The sequence below is a fragment of the Malaclemys terrapin genome, chromosome 3, assembly GCF_027887155.1.
Source record: "Malaclemys terrapin pileata isolate rMalTer1 chromosome 3, rMalTer1.hap1, whole genome shotgun sequence".
Taxonomy (NCBI): Eukaryota; Metazoa; Chordata; order Testudines; family Emydidae; genus Malaclemys; species Malaclemys terrapin.
Window position 1 is genome coordinate 118,657,260 of NC_071507.1, and position 20,943 is coordinate 118,678,202.

General features: G+C 40.1%; 1 protein-coding gene across 1 annotated transcript in view; it reads left to right on the forward strand.

Annotated features, from left to right (window-relative positions):
* Positions 1 to 20,224, forward strand: part of MCM9 (minichromosome maintenance 9 homologous recombination repair factor) — a 78,644-nt gene extending 58,420 nt beyond the window's left edge. The window contains exons 9-13 of the mRNA XM_054022646.1: positions 4,180 to 4,382; positions 6,265 to 6,468; positions 8,308 to 8,390; positions 15,695 to 15,840; positions 18,010 to 20,224. Of these exons, the coding sequence (XP_053878621.1) occupies positions 4,180 to 4,382; positions 6,265 to 6,468; positions 8,308 to 8,390; positions 15,695 to 15,840; positions 18,010 to 19,633 (2,260 nt within the window). The 3' untranslated portion in view covers positions 19,634 to 20,224. The remainder of the gene's footprint in view (positions 1 to 4,179; positions 4,383 to 6,264; positions 6,469 to 8,307; positions 8,391 to 15,694; positions 15,841 to 18,009) is intronic.
* Positions 20,225 to 20,943: the final 719 nt, after the last annotated feature.

A 20,943-nucleotide genomic window follows, 5' to 3' on the forward strand; every position in this document is an offset into this window, starting at 1 on the left:
AAAGGAGACAGACAGCCTCCCTAATAGAACAGCTGGAGATTTCCCTAAAGTAGCAGAATCTCTGGCTGGCACAGAGCCAGCACAGCCAGTTCTACACCACCCTCTCTCCAGTTCAGATGTGTCAAGGGTGGGAGGAGGTGGGAGGATCACTTTGCATTCCAGTGATCTTGATCCAGCAGAAAGGCTTCAAGGGTGTTGTGGCTGCCTGTGTAAGTTAGAGCAGTCTTGAGGCTGCTCTAAATTACACCAGGGACTGAATTGGCCCATAGCTGTCCTCAGCATTGGGGGGTGGAGGGATACAAAGCTGATTTTAAGCCACCTTTATCCCTGCCTCCTCAGGTCCTGCTATTATCCTATCTTATCCAGAACTTGAGGTTAAGGAGGTAGGTCTTCTTAAAGAGCCTACTCATAAATGAGTTATTTACATAACTAAAATCCATTAGCTGGTTTATTCTTAGCTATGTAGCAAATACCATTGTTTGACAAGACATGCAGACATACTGAAAGAGTGCATTTACCTCAGAATCTGAGGACTGCAGGGTGGTGGAGGAGTTAAATTTGGAGAATGATCTTGCAATTAAGTGACCTTGCTATCTGAGGTGAGGGCACCAATTGATCTCCTTTGTAGATTCTGGTGCCAGCAGACTATGCACACACAAAAAAGTCAAACCTGAATGCCTAAAGTTAGGTTCCTAAACCCTAAATTTAGGTACTTGCGTACAAATGGTCTGGCTTATGAAGACATAGAGCCACTGCACCGGTAATCTGGTCTCCTGTCTTTCATCCAAAACTTTCCTCCCATTCTCTGTCACTGATGAACGTACCACCATTCTCCCTGTCACTGATGCTTGGAACCTGGGAGTCTTTAATTCCTCCCTTTCTCTTTACATCTAGACTGTGTCCAATATCTTGCTGTTTTTTCCTGCATAACATATATTTGAAATCAAACCTTTTCTTCCTGTCTAGTCACACACAACTCTTGTCCAGATTACGGCAATCTCCTCCTCTTTGGTATCCTGATATCCACAGCTTCTTGGCCTTTCAAACCAACTCCCTATTTTGAATATCTCCACTGACGCTCCCTTTTCCACACACATCAAATTCAAGCTATTTGCCTCGCTCCTCCCCCCCCCCCCACACACACACACACAACACAAGGCACTTTACGCTCTGTCCCTCCCTCCTTATTTGCCCCTGTCTTTGTTTAGTTTTTCCTGCACCCCACATCCTCAGCCAATGACAACAACTTTGAGACCCCATTCATCTGTTTCTTCCATAATCATTCCAGGGTTTTTTCCCATATTGCTGTGTGCTGAATGGCCTCTCCTCATTTAAATTCCTCCTCAAGACTTGCTTATTCCACAAATGCTAAGCCAAGTAAGCCACTGATCTCATTCTATTTACAAAAGCAAGCCAACACACCTACTGCACCATCTGGTGCACTAACCTTCTCTGAGTTAATGAATCGCTAAACATATTGCCTTGGTCCTGGTTGTGGATTTCTGCTAACCACCTCCCTTTTGGTTTAACCCAGGGGTAGGCAACCTATGGCACGCGTGTCGATTTTCAGTAGCACTCACACTGCCCGGGTCCTGGCCACCAGTCCAGGGGACTCTGCATTTTAATTTAATATTAAATTAATCTTCTTAAACATTTTAAAAACCTTATTTACTTTACATACAACAATAGTTTAGTTATATATTATAGACTTATAGAAAGAGACCTTCTAAAAACATTAAAATGTATTACTGGTACGTGAAACCTTAAATTAGAGTGAATAAATGAAGACTTGGCACACCACTTCTGAAAGGTTGCCGACCCCTGGTTTAATCTGTACCCATGTTGGAGCTTACAGCTCAGTTCAGAGTTCTTTTCAGCATAACTGCAACTGCCTACTGTGCAGACGGGGAAAATCACCTCAGAAGTGCGCAGGCACAGGTCACTAGGGGCAAGTCCCGCTTTACATTAACCTTACACAGGCACAACTGCCCGTAGCTAATGTAACAAACATAGCAGAGAATAGATCCATATGTTTCTAGCCCAGACTGTTGCCTTCCAAATGTGAATCAAGTATAAAATGATTAATTTCTGTCTAAGCCTGGAAACAGACTGAAAAATATCTGTGAGATAAGGTGGGTGAGGTAGCATCTTTTATTGGACCAGCTTCTGTTGGTGGGAGAGACAAGCTTTTGAGTTACACAGAGCTCTTCTTCAGGTCTGGGAAAGGTCCTGAGAGTGTCACACTAAATACAAGATTGAACAGATAGTTAAGCATAGGTAATTAATACTTTTTCTAAGGGACCATTCAAGGTGAAGTGGCCATCAAGTGGCCTGTAGTCACAGGACAAAAAGGGAGGTTAGTGGGTACAGATTGTTGTAATAAGCCTCCCCCCCAAAAACAAAATCTGTAAATCAAGAACAGACTGCCTCATTCACAAAACTAACCCTCTGAAACCCAATGAACTTAAATTTCAACACTGTTAACCACTTCATTGCAGAAACGTACAGCTAATTACCCTTATCTCACAATCCCAAACTGTGTTCCATGTCTTCTGGGGTCTTCTGACCAAGCTGCCAAGCCTCCAGTGTCCCCTCTGACAACATCTCACAGGTAACTGTGTGTTTGTTGTCAGTGAAAAATCCGCAGCATAATGAACATTACAACTTAGGAGTGGAGTAGAATAGAGTGAAATTCACTTTCAAAATACATAAACCAAGGGTACAGAGTGGCTCATTTCCGTATTTAATTCAATATGGGCAACTCCAACCAGGTACCGTGGCTGCTCCTTTTTGTAATAGTGAAGGTGTGCTGGGGCTCCCTCCCCTGCAGCCCTCTGATCCAAACTGTGGGAGGACTGAAGCGGAGGGGAAACCTGGCTCACCACTGTTGCTTTTTGGGGAGGGGAGGGGGGTGCCCAGTCAACCTAAACAATTACACTCTTCAGAATGGTATTTAACTTAATCCAACGACCTAACACTGAATCTGTTTTCAACTTTTTCTCCATATTTATGTTTTTTATGCTATTTTTATATGAGCAGTTTTAATAAAGTAGGGCCATACAATATCCCCAGTATGCCAAGTATCTGCTCATGAGGATGTTGCCTACAACAAATGTGCAAGTCTGAAAGTCTGCCATTACAAGTCCTCTTGTCCTGATGACCTATTCCAGCAGTATGGATAGGAACTCCCCATGTACTTGAACCATGCTAATGACTTGGACTTGCTATGGTTTGGTTCAATCTATTTTGTAAAATGGATACATGTTTTAACTGGATCCCCTGATATAGTTGATTTTGTTTTGTAGATGGGAACTTAGAACACAGTTTTGCTCTCAGCACACAAAGCTTCAGTCGCTTGCTTTAAAAAGCACCGTATTTACTTAGGAATTTTCAAATAATTATAACATTACATAGAGAAGTTAATGTTGCTTTGTTTATTTAATCTCTTTTTGTACTGGCTGGGAGCCAATGCTCTTTTCTTGTGCTGTATACCGTAAATCGGAAAGCTAAGATTATTGGCTCTAGCCTACATTCAGGTTCTGGACATGAGGTAGCAGCTAGCCTGGAGCCGACTGGAAATAGCTTGGTGATAAACCAAATTTAGAATAACTCTTCTGTTGCCTTCATTGAAAGGATTGTGCTGTGACTACTGGGACAAAAGTGTCCCACTGCAACTAAAAACACAGGAGCCAAGACAACATGATTCAAGGAGAAAATATCTTTTTCAGTGTAGAAAAATATGTAAAACGCTTAGCCATAGGAACAGCATATATATATACACACACATAAGCCCTGAATTGAGATATCTGAGTTATTAGCAATTATCTTTGAAAAGTCATGGAAGATGGGGAGATTCCACAGAACTGGAAAAAGGCATATATAGTACCAATCTATAAAAAGGGGAATAAGGACAACCCAGGGAATTACAGACCAGTCAACTTAACTTCAACACCTGAAAAGATTAATTAAGCAATCAATTTGCAGACACCTAGAAGATAATAAGATGATACGTAACAGTCAGCATGGATTTGTCAAGAACAAATTGTGTCAAACCAACAATTCTATGATTCTATGAATGGTGCTATGTAAACATAAAATATGATTATTTATATTTTACTCAAAAATTATTTTCTTTATCCAATGACATGGAATAGTGATGTACATCATCTTTGTCTTTAGCTTAGTGTGCAAGCTGAACACAAGAACCACTATATTAGCAGCAACAAATCCAAAAGGCCAGTATGACCCTAATGAATCAATCTCCATGAACATAGCCCTTGGCAGTCCTCTATTGAGCAGATTTGACCTGGTCTTAGTATTGCTAGATACAAGAAATGAAGACTGGGATCGCATAATTTCTTCTTTCATATTGGAAAACAAAGGTAAGAATAGACTCTTTGAATGTATATAAAGCTTCTTCTCTGCACTGACCTTTCTCAAATCTTCTACAGCCCAGTTTTGGAGTGACCACTTCAGTGACTGAAAGCGTAGTTCAGTTTATTTTCATTTGATCCTTGATTTCATGCACGGTGCCAGTTGTGTTGGTTGTGATGTGGTTGCCTGTCCATTAGGAATAGGACTGAGACCACCAATCCCTGTCACCTAGATCAGTAGTTCTCAACCAAGGGTCCGGGGCCTTCTGGGGGGGCCGCAGGCAGGTTTCAGGGGGTCCCCCAAGCAGGATCAGTGTTAGACTTGCTGGGGCCCAAGGCAGAAAGCCTGAACCCTGCCACCTGGGGCTTAAGCTGAAGCCTGGGCAACTTACTTTTGCAAGACGCATGGTGCCCAAGGCAGTTGCCCAGCTTGCTACCCCCTAATGCCAATGCTGACTTTTATATGCAGAAAAAGCGTTTTTGTGGCATAGGTGGGTCATGGAGTTTTTGTAGCATGTTGCAGGAGGCCTCAGAATGAAAAAGATTGAGAACTCCTGACCTAGATTACTAAACACCTGTCAGATGGTGACAACTTTCAATCGGCTGCACTCCATGCCTGCCCCTTCTACCGTGTCCTCCACACCCGCTTCCCTTCCCTTTCCATTTAGCTGATCCCCTACTAAGTAACATACTCTACAAAGTAAAAGTGGAACTAACATGGCATTTGCTGCCCTCATATTGTTCACTCAGCTTGTTTGTTGCCCCTCTTCCTCTACCCTACCTTGTCTATTGAGACAATATTGTCTCTGGATTCCTTGTACTCCCCATGTGTCTGTACCATCAGTTGTGTCTCTTGTCTTATACTTAAGACTATAAGCTCTTTGAGGGAAAGACTGTCTTTTTGTTCTGTGTTTGTACAGTGTCTTGGACAATGAGGTCCAGGTCCATGCCTGGAGTTCTGAGGTGCTACAGTAATAATAATAAATAAATAAAAAGGTGAGGAAAATCTTCTTGCAATATCTCCTCCAGTGCACACCTGTGCCACATCTGACACATAGTGACTGGCCCTATAAAATATGTAAGATAGCTAGAGGAGATAATCATATATTTATGTGGCACTTTTCATCTCAAAGATACCTGGATGTTTTACAGACTGAACAAGCTGATAAACAGTGAGCCTGACCTTACTCCCATTTAAATTGATGGGAGTTTTGCTTTTGACTTTACTCGGAGCAGGATTGGATGTTGGAGCCTGGGGTGAAACACAGCAATATTACAAAACAATTCAGGGCAAGAACTTTCAGCAGAACATGAACAGTTTAAACAGTAGGAAAATTAGGTAGGTAGTGTAGGCATAGATCATGCTGGGCATGAGTAAACTTGCATGTAGCTTAATCTGAGTGCAAGGTTAAAATGTAAACAAGGATGTGACAGGTTGTGGACTGGAGATGGTGTTTTGGGGCTAGGTAAGTGTGAACACCTTGAACTGATAAGCTTGAAATGTCTTAAGGTGAGGACATCAGCAATAAGTCCTTACACAATCTGCAAAGCAGTTGGTTTTTACATGAACCCTGTGATGTCCAAATCAATTCAATTAAAGAAGTATAAATGTTAGGAACTAGGAAATAGAACCCGAGTGACGTGCTGGACAAGGTGTTTTGGATAAGCTGAGTGGAAAAGGTCTCGGAGAGATTCCCAACAGATAGAATGTAATAACCCACTCTGGAATTTGGCCAAATCATAGATGAGCTAAGAGAATGATAGTCCCTTTCTGCTCAAAATGTAATAAAACCTCATTTTACATTCATTCACCTATTTAACAGGAATCTTTAGGAAAGCGTTTTATCTCTGTCATTGTTTTGAAGTTACTGACTGAGCACTTGTTATGCAGGATGCCCAAGCAAATCAGAAAACCTCTGGAGCATGGAAAAGATGAAAACCTACTTTTGTCTGATAAAGAATCTACAGCCAAAATTGTCTGATGAGAGCAACCTGATTCTTGTCCGTTATTACCAGATGCAGCGGCAGAGTGATTGCAGAAACGCTGCCCGAACTACCATTCGCTTATTAGAGAGTTTGATACGCTTAGCAGAAGGTGAGCATGTGGCAGTTCTTGTTTTTCTGCCCAACAATTTTTTTTTTAAATGGACACATTAGAAGTGCAACTATAGTTCATAGGTTAAGTAGTGACCTTCCAGCTAAACTAGGGATGGATGAACCTCCTGGAGTTTTAGCATTAGTGAACCTATAGGTTTTGTGAGGTTTTTAGATATACAAAACTAGTTTGAATTTTAATTTATTATATTCCTCCCCCCAAAAATTTAAACTACTGTAAGATGGTAAGTTAGAGGGAAATGAGCAATGATAATTAAGGACCCAATACTGCAAACACTTGGCACATGATGTCAGTTATCCCAATGAGCCCACAATGACTGGCTCCTTTATAAATCTAATAAAGTTGCATATGTCCATTGTAGCTAATTGTGTAAATATATTTCTAGGCAGAGATTTTTAAGCAAGAAATGTGGATTAATTAATTAGTTAATATTTGCACAGCACTCTAAAAAAGTAAAGGATTACATAAATCACATGGTTTTTATTTAATGCCTGTCTCAGGCTTTATTTCTTTAATTTTGGGTCCAATCTTGCACATTTCAATCACACCCCACTCCTTCTCACTCTGAAGCCAGAGGGATTATTGCCTGAGGAAGGCATAAGAAAGGTGTAAGAATTTGGCCCTTACTATCTCATAATGTTACTAAAAATAAACATTTCATTTATTTCATTTTAAATACCAAGAATGCAGTTCACATTGTGTACTAACATGCTATGAAATTTCACTTTAAAATCAAAACTGTATTTGAGTTTTAAGAACAAAAAATAAAGGAAGTGTTAAATATCTAGGATAGTGCTCTTTTATCCTTTAAAATGGCTTAACAGTTTTTAAAAATGAATTTAAAAGAACATACAGTAACTTGGTATAACAAATTTCAGCACAGAGTGATGTTTCATTTTGTCAAAGATGTCTCTTTTATTAGTCAGTTGTTCCTATTTGAATTTCTTTGTATGTGTGTTGGTGGGGGGGGAAGAGGGATTGTTTTTGTTTTGTTTTGTAAACTTTCCTATCATTTAAAGCCTTTATCCTGCAGATACTTTCATGCTATTCGTGTTATAAAGTCTTTTACATAAGTATGCATTTGCATGATTGGGGCCTTAATTAGCACTTTATATTTTCAAAGTGTTATACAAAAGTACAATTTTTCTTGCTTAAAAATAACTGTCCAACAGCATAATTACACAGCCAATCAGAATGGCATAGTATGGAGAATTATTTGTATTATATCCATTCATAAAATTTATTCTATTTTGGGTAATGGTGTTTATGGGAAGCGAAGCAGGAGAAAAAAAATAATATGGAAAAAACACATTTAAATAACATTAAGGCTGTGACACAGACCAACAAAAGGAAGGAAATGCAAAGTGCGGACTATTGCTTAAATCATGTCTTTTGTCACACAGAATGAAAGGTTAGCTTTAATTTAAAATTTCCCTCTTTTTGTTAGTTTGTGTTGCTATCAATACATTTGGATAGATAAATATTATTTTATACCACATTTATCATCATGGTATCTGAACACCTTACAGTTGTTTAAATATAGCCTTTTGCTTTTCTTTCTTCTAATTCCTTCAAATTGTCATTGAATCTCTAATCCAGAAGACACACCTCATTTCTAATAAAGGGAGTTAAGTTTTCCCAATGCTGGAGACACTTATGACAGTGAAGTCAATGGGACTATTTTTATGCTTAAAGTTAAACACGTGCATAAATGTTTTCAGAATCAGGCCTGAATTTGTTAGCATCTGGTTGCTAATACAAACACATGCTTTTCAACTTCAATAACATTTTTTTTTAATGCTCATTTATTTTTGCTAGCCCATGCTCGATTGATGTTTAGGGACACTGTAACTTTGGAAGATGCTATAACAGTGGTCTCAGTGATGGAATCGTCTATGCAGGTAAGCTTTCTTATAGGAAATGACACTACTACAATCCCATGCTATATGATTCAATCCATTTAAGGAGACTACTATGTATAACTGTCTCCATCTCCTTGGAGAACAATCCATTTTGATATTCAGACATTGAAATATAATTGAGTTGAGAAACTGGGTTATTATAGATGGATGGATGAATGACATTTGTATTTTTTAGTTAGACATTAGCTATTATATGTGAGAACCAAAAAAAAATTTAGTTTTGAAAAAGTTTTAGAAAGATTAACAGGTGCCAGAGCAGTGTAAAGGGACTTAGCATAAATGAGAATCAGGCCCAGAACATTTAGTCATCTTCATAGTTTGTCACTCCAAAATTGTAGCCAAAAGGTGGTGGTGTTGCTTATATCAAATAGTTCTTTGGGAGAACAAGGTATTGAGAGGTAGCACTGCATCGGGCAGTATTCAAGTATTTGCCTAGGCTCTCCACATTCATATTTGTAGCATTCCTCATCTTCCATTTTGTCATATTGTCACCATCTTTGCCATCCCAGCTCTCACTCCATTTTGAGTACATCATTGGTTTTGTTTGAAGTCAGTCCGTGCGGGTGGAGTTGTTCTAAAGGAACCAGGTTCTTCCAGAGCATCAGCATTTCCTGCCATTTTGTTACTCTGTAGCCTTCCACACTGGGATTTTGGGGTAAGGCATTTTCAGGAGCGAAGCTCTTTTTGGACTTCAGTCTCATGTGTGGTTGAATGGGTCCAAACAGTGGATGTCTTGACACATGCACCTGTTTTTGTTTCTCCTTTTTACTGAAGACATCCCATCTTACAAATATTGGTGCAATTCATGTAAGGCAATATAGTGACAGCATGGGAGTTGGTTTCAAAGTGCCTGTGATGATCCTATACGATTGACTGAGTTCAATATCAGTTTTGTGTGCATGACCCATACGGATGTACAGTATTCTGCAGTCTAGTGACACAGACTGAGATGGAGTGTTTTTGGAACATCTCCCCATTTTGTGCTGGCGAGTTTCTGGAGTATACAGTATTAAGAGTTCACTTTCTTTTTCAGCTTCTTTACATTCTCTTTGAATGTCAATATTCAGTCTAATGTGACCCAAGATACACCAGATATTCATAGTGCTCAAGGATTGTACCATCCCACAATATCTGGAAGTTTTACTTGACCTGATGATATTTCAGGTGGAAGGTGCACACTTGTGTCTTGCTGGAGTTGGCATTTAGGAACCATGTGCAATAGTACTTTCAAGGCACACTCAGGGAGCCAGTTAAAATGCGCTCAGTATCCTCAAATCTTTCTGATTGAGTGGCAATTCAAAGAGCATCAGCATAAATGAATCTTTGCACATGAGGGGATTCTGCTTGGTCATTTGTGTAGACATTAAACAGCAAGGGTGATAGCACTGAATTGTGGTGTAATCCACTCTGCTGAGTACATCATCAGCTCTTCTGACCACCCATCTCGACAAAGAAACACTGATTTTCAAGCAGGGAGAAGATGATGTGAACCCTCTTGCTATTTCTCAAAATTCTTGCCTATTTCACTAAAAGTGCATAATAGTTCACAGTGTTTAGTTCGGATAGGAGATGAATGAGAAGGGAACACAATAAAATTTTGCAAAATAATGAATGGTATAGAGAATGTAACTGGGCACTCCTATTTATCATTTCTCATAATACAAAATCAAGGGGACATTCAATTAAAATGAAAGGCAACAGACTTAAAACCAATAAAAGGAAATATTTTTTACACAATGCATAACTAACCCCTGGAACTCATTGTCAAAAGATATCATTCAGGCCAACAACTTACACTAGATAGGATATTTGCTGAAGGAATATGAATCCTTAGGGTTCAGGGCATAATCTAGCTACTAACAGAAGCTAGGAAGAAACATCCCCTAGGAGCAGGTTATCCACAAATTATCCATGAGGGGTTTTTAGCACCTTCATCTGAAGTATGTGATACTGGCTCTATCAGAGACTGTCTCTTGCACCATTGGTCTGATCTAATATTACATTTCCCATTTTCTTGTACAGGTTGGTATCTCATGACTATGAGAAACCATATATGCAAATGATGATACATTTTATATAGCACATTTCAAGCAGAAGGACCTCAAAGTATTTTCATAGAATCATAGGACTGGAAGGAACCTCCCGAGGTCTTCTAGTCTAGTTCCCTGCACTCAAGGCAGGACTAAGTATTACCTAGACCAGGGGTCGGCAACGTTTGGCACGCGGCTCACCAGGGTAAGCAGCCTGGCGGGCCGGGCCAGTTTATTTACCTGCTGACGTGGCAGGTTTGGCCGATCGCGGCCCCCACTCGCCACGGTTCACCGTCCCGGGCCAATGGGGGCGGCGAGAAGTGGCGCAGGCGAGGGATGTGCTGGCTGCGGCTTCCTGCCGCGTGCCAAACGTTGCCGACCCCTGACCTAGACCATCCCTGACAGCTCTTTATCTAACCTGCTCTTAAAAAAATCTCCAATGACAGAGATTCCACAACCTGCCTAGGCAATTTATTCCAGTGCTTAGGAAATTAGGAAGTTTTTCCTAATGTCCAACCTAAATTGTCCTTGCTGCAATTTAAACTCATTGCTTCTTGTCCTATCCTCAGTAGTTAAGGAGAACAATTTTTCTCCTTCCTCCTTGTAACAACCTTTTATGTTATTGAAGACTGCTATCATGTCACCCCTCAGTCTTCTCCTGACTAAACAAACTGAGTTTTATCAATCTTCCCTCATAGGTCATGTTTGCTAGACCTTTAATCATTTTTGTTGCTCTTCTCTGGACTTTCTCCAATTTGTCCACATCTTTCCTGAAATGTGGCATACAAAACTGGATGCAGTACTCCAGCTGAGGCTAAATTAGCGTGGATTAGAATTACTTCTTGTGTATTGCTTACAACACTCCTGCTAATACAACCCAGAATGATGTTCGCTTTTTTTGCAACAGTGTTACACTGTTGACTCATATTTAGCTTGTGATCCACTATGACCCCTAGATCTTTTTCCGTTGTACTCCTTCCTAGGCAGTCGTTTCCTAATTTGTATGTGTGCAACTGATTGTTGCTTCCTAAATGGAGTTCTTTACATTTGTCCGTATTGAACTTCATCCTATTTTCTTCAGACCATTTCTCCCGTGTGTCCAGATCATTTTGAATTTTATTCCCATCCTCCAAAGCACTTGCAACCTCTCCCAGCTTAATATCATCTGCAAACTTTATTAGTGTACTCTCTATGCCATTATCTAAATCATTGATGAAGATATTGAACAGAACCAGACCCAGAACTGATCCCATTTTATAGACTATGGCTGTGATCCTGCTGTCTTTTCTCAGACAAACCTCAAAGAAGTAGATATCCAAAGGCATAAATGGCAGTTAGGTATCTGCCTCTGACTTTTAATGTGAGTTAGGTGAGTAATTGCCACTTGTGCCTTTGAAAATGTACCCCACAATTGCTTCAAATGGAATTTTGCTTCTTCAAGAACTACAGAATCTGACCCTATACAGCGTAGAAAAATTACTACAGTCTCTGCTGAAATGCAGCCACTAGTAGGGTTGGAACAGGTCAGATTTTTAGCAGCATGCAGCAACATTACACAAAAGGTAAGTTAAGAAGTGATGTAGAATAACATTTTCAAATGAAACTGCAGTGGGAAGTTAAGGAGACAGGATATAATTAACCAGATTAGAATCTGACAGGATACTGGTTTTAAATCAGTACTGTTAAAAATCCTGCACACGGTTTTGTATATACAAGACCATCTTTAATTACCTCCTTTTTTTTTTTTTTTTTTTTGCAATTTGATGAAATAACAGACTCAAATTAATATACACATTACACTCAAATTTTCATCCAGTGCAGAAAGGAAGTAAAGTTATTGTTTCATAATTGTATATTACTCTTTTATTTATGCATAGCCTTACAGTGTGATTGACTGAGGGGTTCTGAAATGCATAGTTAGCATCTGTCTAGTGGGTGTCAGTGGGAGTTTTGCCTGAAGGATAGAAGGATTGGGCGTGACATTAGCTGGTACGCTCTTCATAATTATCCCAATATGCCGACTATCCACGTACCTCAGGACCACTATGGGGGCCATGTGTTTTCAACCACCTGTGACGTGTGAATTTTCCCTTGTAACAGCTTTTTCTTGAAGGGGATCGTTTATTTATTTTTATTAAAAGATTTTAAAAAACAAACAAGAAAAAGTTTATTTTAAGAAAAAATATCCTTCTTGGGGAAAAAAGTAATAAAGAATATACATTGTTTTTTCATTCAGTACTTGAGATGGTTTAAATCTCTCACTCTGTCTCTCTCAGAACTTAGATAGCCCACAGCACCGTAATACTGAACATCTCTCTCTGTATGCTAATCACTGGAAATGATTAGGGTTGCTTATAATTATAGTAGTATCTTGTTCCCTGCTCCCCTCTTTTGTTTCCCCTTGGTTGACAACAGCATTTGCTACTTACTTTTTCAACCTGTTTTGTTGGGATTTCCTTTAGTTTCTTCACTTTTGTCCATTGAATTTGGTGAGAGACATATAATTTCTCTCAAAAGCCTTCTTATTTTCTCTCCAACTGTCAATTTTTAGAGTGTGGGAGGGTGATGGAAACAAGCAGGTGTTTGAATAATTCTAGAAGGGCTGACGGCTGCCACCTTTCAGCTTTGCAAAGAAGGAATCAAGCCTTGCATTTGTAACTCCTACAATATTATACCCACTCAGTGCGAAACCAAGGGTCATGGTGTTTAGCTCAGTAGTCATGTATTTCTTCTGGTCCTCTTGAGCAGTTGACTGGCTGGTTGGCCTCTCTTGTTCTCATCTCTTTTTATTTCCTTGTCCTTATCCTTTCTTCCACCTTTATTTTTCCCTGTCTGTCTGCCTTCTTGTCCACCTCCTCTTACCTCTCCTTCTTGTTTCATTCTGTTCCCTTGCTCTGTGTCCTCCTGTTGTCTTGCCTGTCCGTCTTTCCATCCCACATTTTACTCTCAGCCTTGATTTATTCCAAAGTTTGCTCTCTGCCCTTCATACTTCTATCTTTCATTCCATGATTTCCACTCTTTATCCAGCTCCTTCTCCTTTCCCTTGTTTCCGATTTTCCCCTTGTACTTCTCATTTTCAGTCTCCTTTCCCAGCTCCTCAACCCTCACGTGCACATCACTGTTCTCCAGTTGTTCGAAGCACTGCTCACTCCTTTGAGTGATTGAGAACCTCTGGTGCTCTGCTTCTTGTTCTGCCTACGTGTGTATCAAGCAAAGAGATAAATGCCAATCAGAAGTGTTGAACGTATGGACTGGCCATGTGGCAGCTGGATGGGCAGCATTCCTTACCCTGCAGATGGCACTCTAGAAAACCAAATATCTTGGAGGCTTGAGCACAAGACCAAGGGATGAAAATTAGCAGGAAGTTACCTTATATTCTGTGACATTCTATTTACTGTTATACAAAAACAAAAAATAACACCCATTCTCACACACACACACACACACACCCCAACACTACATTAAAAGAACACTTTAAGGTTGCAAAATCAAACACTCAGAAGTTAGGCCTGTGCTGTCTTAACTTGGCCCCCTTGTGCATATGCGTTAGGATACCATCTTTAATTATATGAGTACATGCTATTTTTTCCACAGCACCCATGCCTCATTCAGTATGCAGGCTGGACAGTGCTCACTTAATGAGCAGCTATTCAATATGTTGTTGTAGTGTCATTGTTCAGTCTGTGGCCCTAACCCTTATTTACTGCACACTATTCAAACCCTGCTCTGAAGACAAAATTATTAATTTCCTCTTGGGATTTTCCAGGGCATTCATCACTTTAGTATGTTCTGAATGTTTCACAAACATTAATTAATTTTCACAGCACTCCTGTGAGGTGAGAGGGTGGTATTATCCCCATTTTACAGATAGAGAGCTGAGGCACAGAAAGAGTAAAGTCAAAAGTATCCACTATTTTGGGTGCCTAATTTGAGACATCTAAGAGCTGAGTTTTCAGAGTACATGGCATTATTTGGCACTTTATATGTTCAAAGCACAACTCCCAGTGACTTTATTTGCAGCTGTGAGTGCTCAGCACTTCTACAAATCAAACCCCAAACTCTAAAGTTGGACAACTTGAAAATGAGGAACACAAAATTAGTGGCCACCTATGAAAAGTATGGTTTAAATGACTTGCCATGCATCGCACAGGAAAGGACAGAATACAGTTCTCCAGGGCAGCATTCAATTGTCTTAACCATGACACCCGCCTTTCTCTTACACGCCTTCGAACTTCTGCAACAAATGAGGCAGAGGTCCTTCAAACAACCGCCTCCTTTACTGCACAACCCTGATTCATCCCGAGAGCAGGTCCATCTTGTGCACGCAGCAAGCAGAGTAATTATTCCAAATAAAGTCACTTTTATTCAAGAGTAGAGTGTCCACATGGGGGAGTTATTATGGAATAGCTAAATTATACTGGAATAGTTATTCGGAATAGCTATGCAGGTCAATTTTCCTCATATAAACAAGCCCTAAACCACAAATCTTCGAACTCCCATTCCTGTGTTTTAACCATTCAACCAGGGTTCCTCTCCTCCTTTAAGGGTACATTTACTCAGGGATAAAAGCCCCATGGCATGGCTGCAGCTGGCCTGTGTTAGTTGACTTGGGCTCAGGGGCTCAGGATACGGGGCTAAAAATTGCTGTGTAGATTTTCAGGTTCAGGCTGGAGCTGGAGCTCTGGGACCCTCCACCCTCACAGGGTCTCAGAGCTCAGGCTCCAGCCTGAGCCCAAAGATCTACACAGCAATTTTTCAGCCCTGTACCCCGAGCCTCGCGAGCCTGAGTCAGCTCACCTGGGCCAGCTGTGGATTTTTTATTCCTGTGTAGACATAACCTAAGTGAAAAAGTTACAATCTCTTCAGTTATAAATGTTACTCACTTAGAATTTTTATAAGGAATTCAGAGGACTTCTTTCCTAATATCCATTTTTATCAACTAAAAATCCCTAATAATAAACTGTCTCTTCAGGCCTCAGATAGATGCTCTTTATATTTTTTGTGTAAACCCCAGTAATAATAATAATAAACGAAGAGTCTGATCTTGCAAACATTTATGCATGTACATAACTTTATCCATGTGAGTTTGTCCCATTGACTTCTATGGAATTACTTGTGTGAGTAAAATTGTTGGGTAAGTATTTGCCACATCAAGTGCTAAAATAGCCAATGGCAGGTTGTAGATAAAACTGTCCTTGGTGTTAAAATCTGATGCTGAGTAACCAAGATGTTTCCATTCTTCTGGTGGCACAGGGAGGTGCACTTCTTGGAGGCATCAATGCACTGCATACCTCATTTCCAGAAAACCCAATGGAGCAGTATCGAATGCAATGTGAACTCATCCTGGAGCGACTGGAGCTGCAGGATCTTCTGCATGAAGAATTCAAAAGACTTGACAGGTGATAATATGAAGATTAGCAAAGAATTAAATAGAGTAAAAGGATTGCTGACAATAACTGTACTAAGAGATTCTAAAAATAGAACCTGACTTAGGAAAGAGACCTTCAGTGGAGTTGAAAAAGCAGGGGATTTTTAAAGTAGCATACTGAGATCATTACAAGATCATTTTTCATTCTGGGATTATTGAATTTATGGAAGGTTAAATAACATTTTAATGATTTTTCAACATACGTCCAGATAAATTTAATCTAATTCCAGTAAGGTCAGAAAGTTGCTCTTTGTGGCTAAATGATTAATTTTATTAACTTTTTGATTCCTGTTTGTTAAAGTACAGCAAGCTTTGCTTTATTTTTTAAAAAAAGATTATTTTATGTTTGTCTGGTTGGGATCCCTTTCTTTGTGATAACAGGGGATAAGTCTGGATCAAAATTATTTTTTTGGGTGATATATTTTTCTTGATACTGAAAATATTTTAGATTCTCACTGGATGGTCAGGAGCTTTTAGCTCATTGGTATAATCTTTGGAGAGTCTATTTGTTCTTAATAATAGAAAACTCCTTTTAACTTATTGAGGTGAGGCAGTAATAATCTAAAGAAAAATAACTTTTGTCTCCTGAACTGACAGCAAGCTCCATAAGAAACACATACTTGTTTTTATTAAAGGAAGATAAAAGAATAATGTTATTAAAGGAATAAAAGCAGCTGTGAAAATATGAATTTCCCTTGAAAAATGTTCAGCTCTGTTTTATAACACAGAGTAAGTCACGTTCCCAATATGCATTCAGAGCAATAAAAGCAACTGAAATGAAGATGAATGTGATCTGGCTCCAAGAGACCATAGCAAGTTTTAAAGTAGAAAAAAGTTCACATCATTTTGCTACTGCACTTTTTGTTTTTTGGTTGTTGTTTTTTTTTTAAGATCCTTTCTACCTTGGAGAAACCACATAATAATTAATAAATGTCTTACACTTATATAGCATCTTCTGTCTCACAGGATACACAAGCCATATGTGGTACATAGGATTTATTTTATCCACCACTGAAATGCAGTAACTTCTGAGATGGAACATGGCTGTTTATTAGTGCATAAAAATACTGATTTAGGACATGAAGCGAAGAAAAATAGTATCTCCTGTTAAAATGGGGGAGTTTAGGCAGAATACAATTAACCAGATTGATATTTGGCCAGAACACTCCTATTGTTTCGAAATGAGCTATGGGAATGAAAACAACCACCACAAATGGTGAGAACCTGGTTTTACAGAGCATCCAGAAAGCTTCACCCCGAGCACTATAGAGCTTCTTAACATATTTGTTCCATAGTGACTCTGAGGGAAGTGAATCATTTACTGAATCATCAACAACCACTTCTTCGTGCAGCATCTCAATTTTCCGTACCCATCTCTCATCTAAGATTTCACCCTGTTTAGCATGAGATCTGATGAGATCACAGTTCTAAGAAGTGTCACTGCAGGGTGCATCGCTCATAAACACTACAGGCATTTGTGATTCTGTAAACCCATTTTTTAAAAATTGAAATCAAAGACCATCACTCTGGTTAACTTCTAGAACTTGTTGGTATATCGTGATGCAGGGTAATAATCAGGATACGTTATGTGTCTACTCTTTAAAACAGTAACCTTTTTGCCTAAATCTAACTGTGTGCGTCACATTGTGAATAACCCAGAAAGAGAATATGCACATGCAGAAAAACAGACTTAAGTAAATAATACTAAATATAAATTACATTGTCAAATGGAATAATCTACATTTTCATACTAAAAATCCACTTTTTGTTTGAGCAAAGTACACAGGCAATTTGCAAGAGTGAACCAAATATGGTTGTAAATGCTAGTATTTAATAAGTATGGACCAAATTCTGCCACCCTTACTCTTGCTAAGTAATGCATTACTCCATAAATAGTTCTCCTTACGGAGAAAAGCACTCCTTACCATGAATAAGAAGGCCAGATTCTGCTACTTAATGCAGGAATCTGCTGCAGGAGCAAAAGGAGATCAGACATTGCTGCACTAAGGCCAGTGTTATATATGGGACACAGTGATTCTATTCTGCTGCTGCTATATATTAGGAGCAGCAAAGGAGAGAAAGGAAGAAAAATGAAAAATTAACCTACTTGTAAAAATATTTTTTCCTCCTCATCCGACAGATTACAGAATGAAAATTCATGCCAGTTGCAGTCTGGAGAGACCAGCAAAAATACTACCTATGGATCCTTAAGCGATGATACCTTTGGGCAGTCAGAGCAAATGTCCCAGACAGAACTGTCAGACCAACAAGGGGATAACTGCAAACAGCAAAATTCTTTGGTCAAAGGGAGAAGTAAAACTGATACACCTCTAGAGCCCCCAGCTAGCCAGGGAGCTGGTAAAAACAGAGATACAAATAACCTGAGTAAACACAATGAGAGCAGAGCTGATGGCAGCTTGACCTGGTTTGACAGCATGGTAGATGGCAACATGGATGCTGAAGAAAGTGTTCAGCAATCCCTAATCCCCAAGAGACCTGTAGATAATTTGGCTTTGAAAACACTCAATGACAAATCCTGTTCTAAAGAAAAAAATGGTTCAAGACAAAGCAGAGAAACTGGGATGGGACAGTCACTGGCAACTGTGGACCTCAATGCTACTTTTAGACAGGATGTAGTTTCTGGTATTGATGAGAAAAGGACAAAAGGACATAAAAATCTTTATTCTGAAGCAAATATTAAAGATCCAGCCTCAGAAAATGCTAGTGTGCCTGATTCAGTGGTGACACAACATGTCTCTAAGAAGTGGCAGAGATTGCGCACAGAGAGAGCTCACAATTTTTGTGCAAGTACACAAGACCCCAAAGCAGACACCTTTCCTTCTCCACTGTCTTTCCAGTCAGCAGCTGACCCACGAGTTCCTTCAGGTGACATGAATAATGTTTGTGCAATAGGAAAGAGTAGGAATAATGTGACAGTAGTAGCTGAGAAGCAGATAACTTCCATGAGAAAAAGAAATAAAGACCAAACGGTAAAGGAAGCAATCACAGCAGGTTCCAATGAGCCGGAAATCATTGAGACTGAAGGACCTCCAGTGGCTAAACTAGCTAAATTTTCATTCAGACAAAGGACAAAATTTGTTCATTCTTCTGAAAATAAGAGCAATGCAGAATTGCCTCCCTCACAATCAGAGGCTGTTTTTAAGCCTCACAGGATTTTGAGAACTGTAGCAGAAGAAGAGCAGCCAGAGGAAGAACGTTATCCCCCTGCGAAACACCAGAAAAAGCTAACAATGAGTTTAGGAAACAATAGTTTGGAGAAGAAACCCCTTGATAATAAAAGAAAGGAGCAGCAGCAAAATGAAACCTTACAAAGAGAAATCAAAGAAGCTACAACTGGACACTCAGAGACCAAACAGATCTCAGATATTAGACACCATGCTGTGTTAACGCCAACTGCCGAGAAAAGCAGGAAAGGAGAGGAAATGCCTGGTGGCCTGAGCACAAAGAAGGTGTGCTCCAGCACGTTAGCAAAACTAGCCAGGTTTTCCTTCATGTCACCTCCTGAATCAAAATCGGAAAATCCACCGTCACTTAATGTCACCAGCAACAGCAAGGAAAGCCAGGGACTGCCTCTGAAGACCCATTCTGAGAGCACCAGCATCAAAAGAAAGTGTTTTGGACTGGGAAATGCCAGCAATAAAAATGTGGTCACAGGAAAATCTCTCTTCTCAATAACAGATTTAGACGATGCCACATTAGATTTTGATTGGGATGAAGAGATTAGGAAAAACCCAAGGTCATAAACCATACTACCTTTCTCCAGCCCCGATCCACCTGTCATTATCAACATATTACTGGGAAACAATATCACTCATACTAATTATTTTTAACGCTCTCAGGCAGCACCTCAGCTGGCATAAATCAAAATATTTCTTTTAAGTCATTGAAGCTATGTCAATTTACAGCAGCTGAGGATTTGACATACACCATAGTTCAGATGCTAGTTTACCTCTCTAATTGTTTACAAGACTGTTTATAATATCTGTTGACTGTTTCAGTTGACCTGATGTAACTTGAAAACTCATGTGATTTGTGATCCTATTCAGAGTATAGTGGTACCTGCAAATGAAGCAGGGTTAATTGACATTTTTTTCTTAATTCATAAACCACACACAATTCTAATTGATCTTGCATCCCATGTACCATTTATTCAAATCTTTTGAGGACAGTGTTAGCAAGATGGCGAAGCAAAAGCTAACCGTGCAGTTATATTTTGTTCCTCCTTTACATGCCTTCTCCCTTGATGCATTTAGTGATATTGTGATATACCATTATGTTGTGATATGTATTCCTGTGTTATCAATATCAAGAGAATTTTGCTCTGTCTGTGGTTACTGTGGTCCATTGTCCTTTTGATGTGTGGTGTATGCCTGCTTTATTTATTTATTTTGTAAACTAGTAGTATCCACTGGTCCAGGCACTTGTTAATAGGATCTTGCAGCATGCATCTGTCCATGACACAGTGATGACTTGTGCTGAGTACTGGGGTTCTGTATGCATTCTGGGGTCACCAATGTCTATTTTTACCTCAGAATTACACCTCTCTTCTAGAAAATCCCCCTCAAGATAGAGCAGTGGTTTTCAAACTTTTTTTCTGGCGACCCAGTTGAAGAAAATTGTTGATGCCTGCGACCCAACAGAGCTGGGGACGAGGGGTTTGGGATGTGGGAGGGGCTCGGGGCTGGGGCAGAGGATTGGGGTGGGGGGATGAGGGCTGTGGGGTGGGGCTGGGAATGAGGGATTCAGGGTGTGGGAAGGGGCTCTGGGCTGGGGCAGGGTTTGGGGTGCAGGAGGAGATCAGGGTTCTGGGCTGGGGATGCAGGCTCGGGGCTGGGGATGAGGGTTTGAGGTACAGGAGGGGGCTCTGGGTTTGGGGGGGCTCAGGGCTGGGGCATGGGATTGGGGTGCAGGAGAGGGGCAGGGCTCTGGGATGGGGCCAGGGATGAGGGGTTTGGGGGGCAGAGGCTCAGGACTGGGGCTGGGGTATGGGCTTACCTCAGGCAGCTCTCGGTCAGCAGCGCAGAGGGGGTGCTAAGGCAGGCTGCCTGCCTGT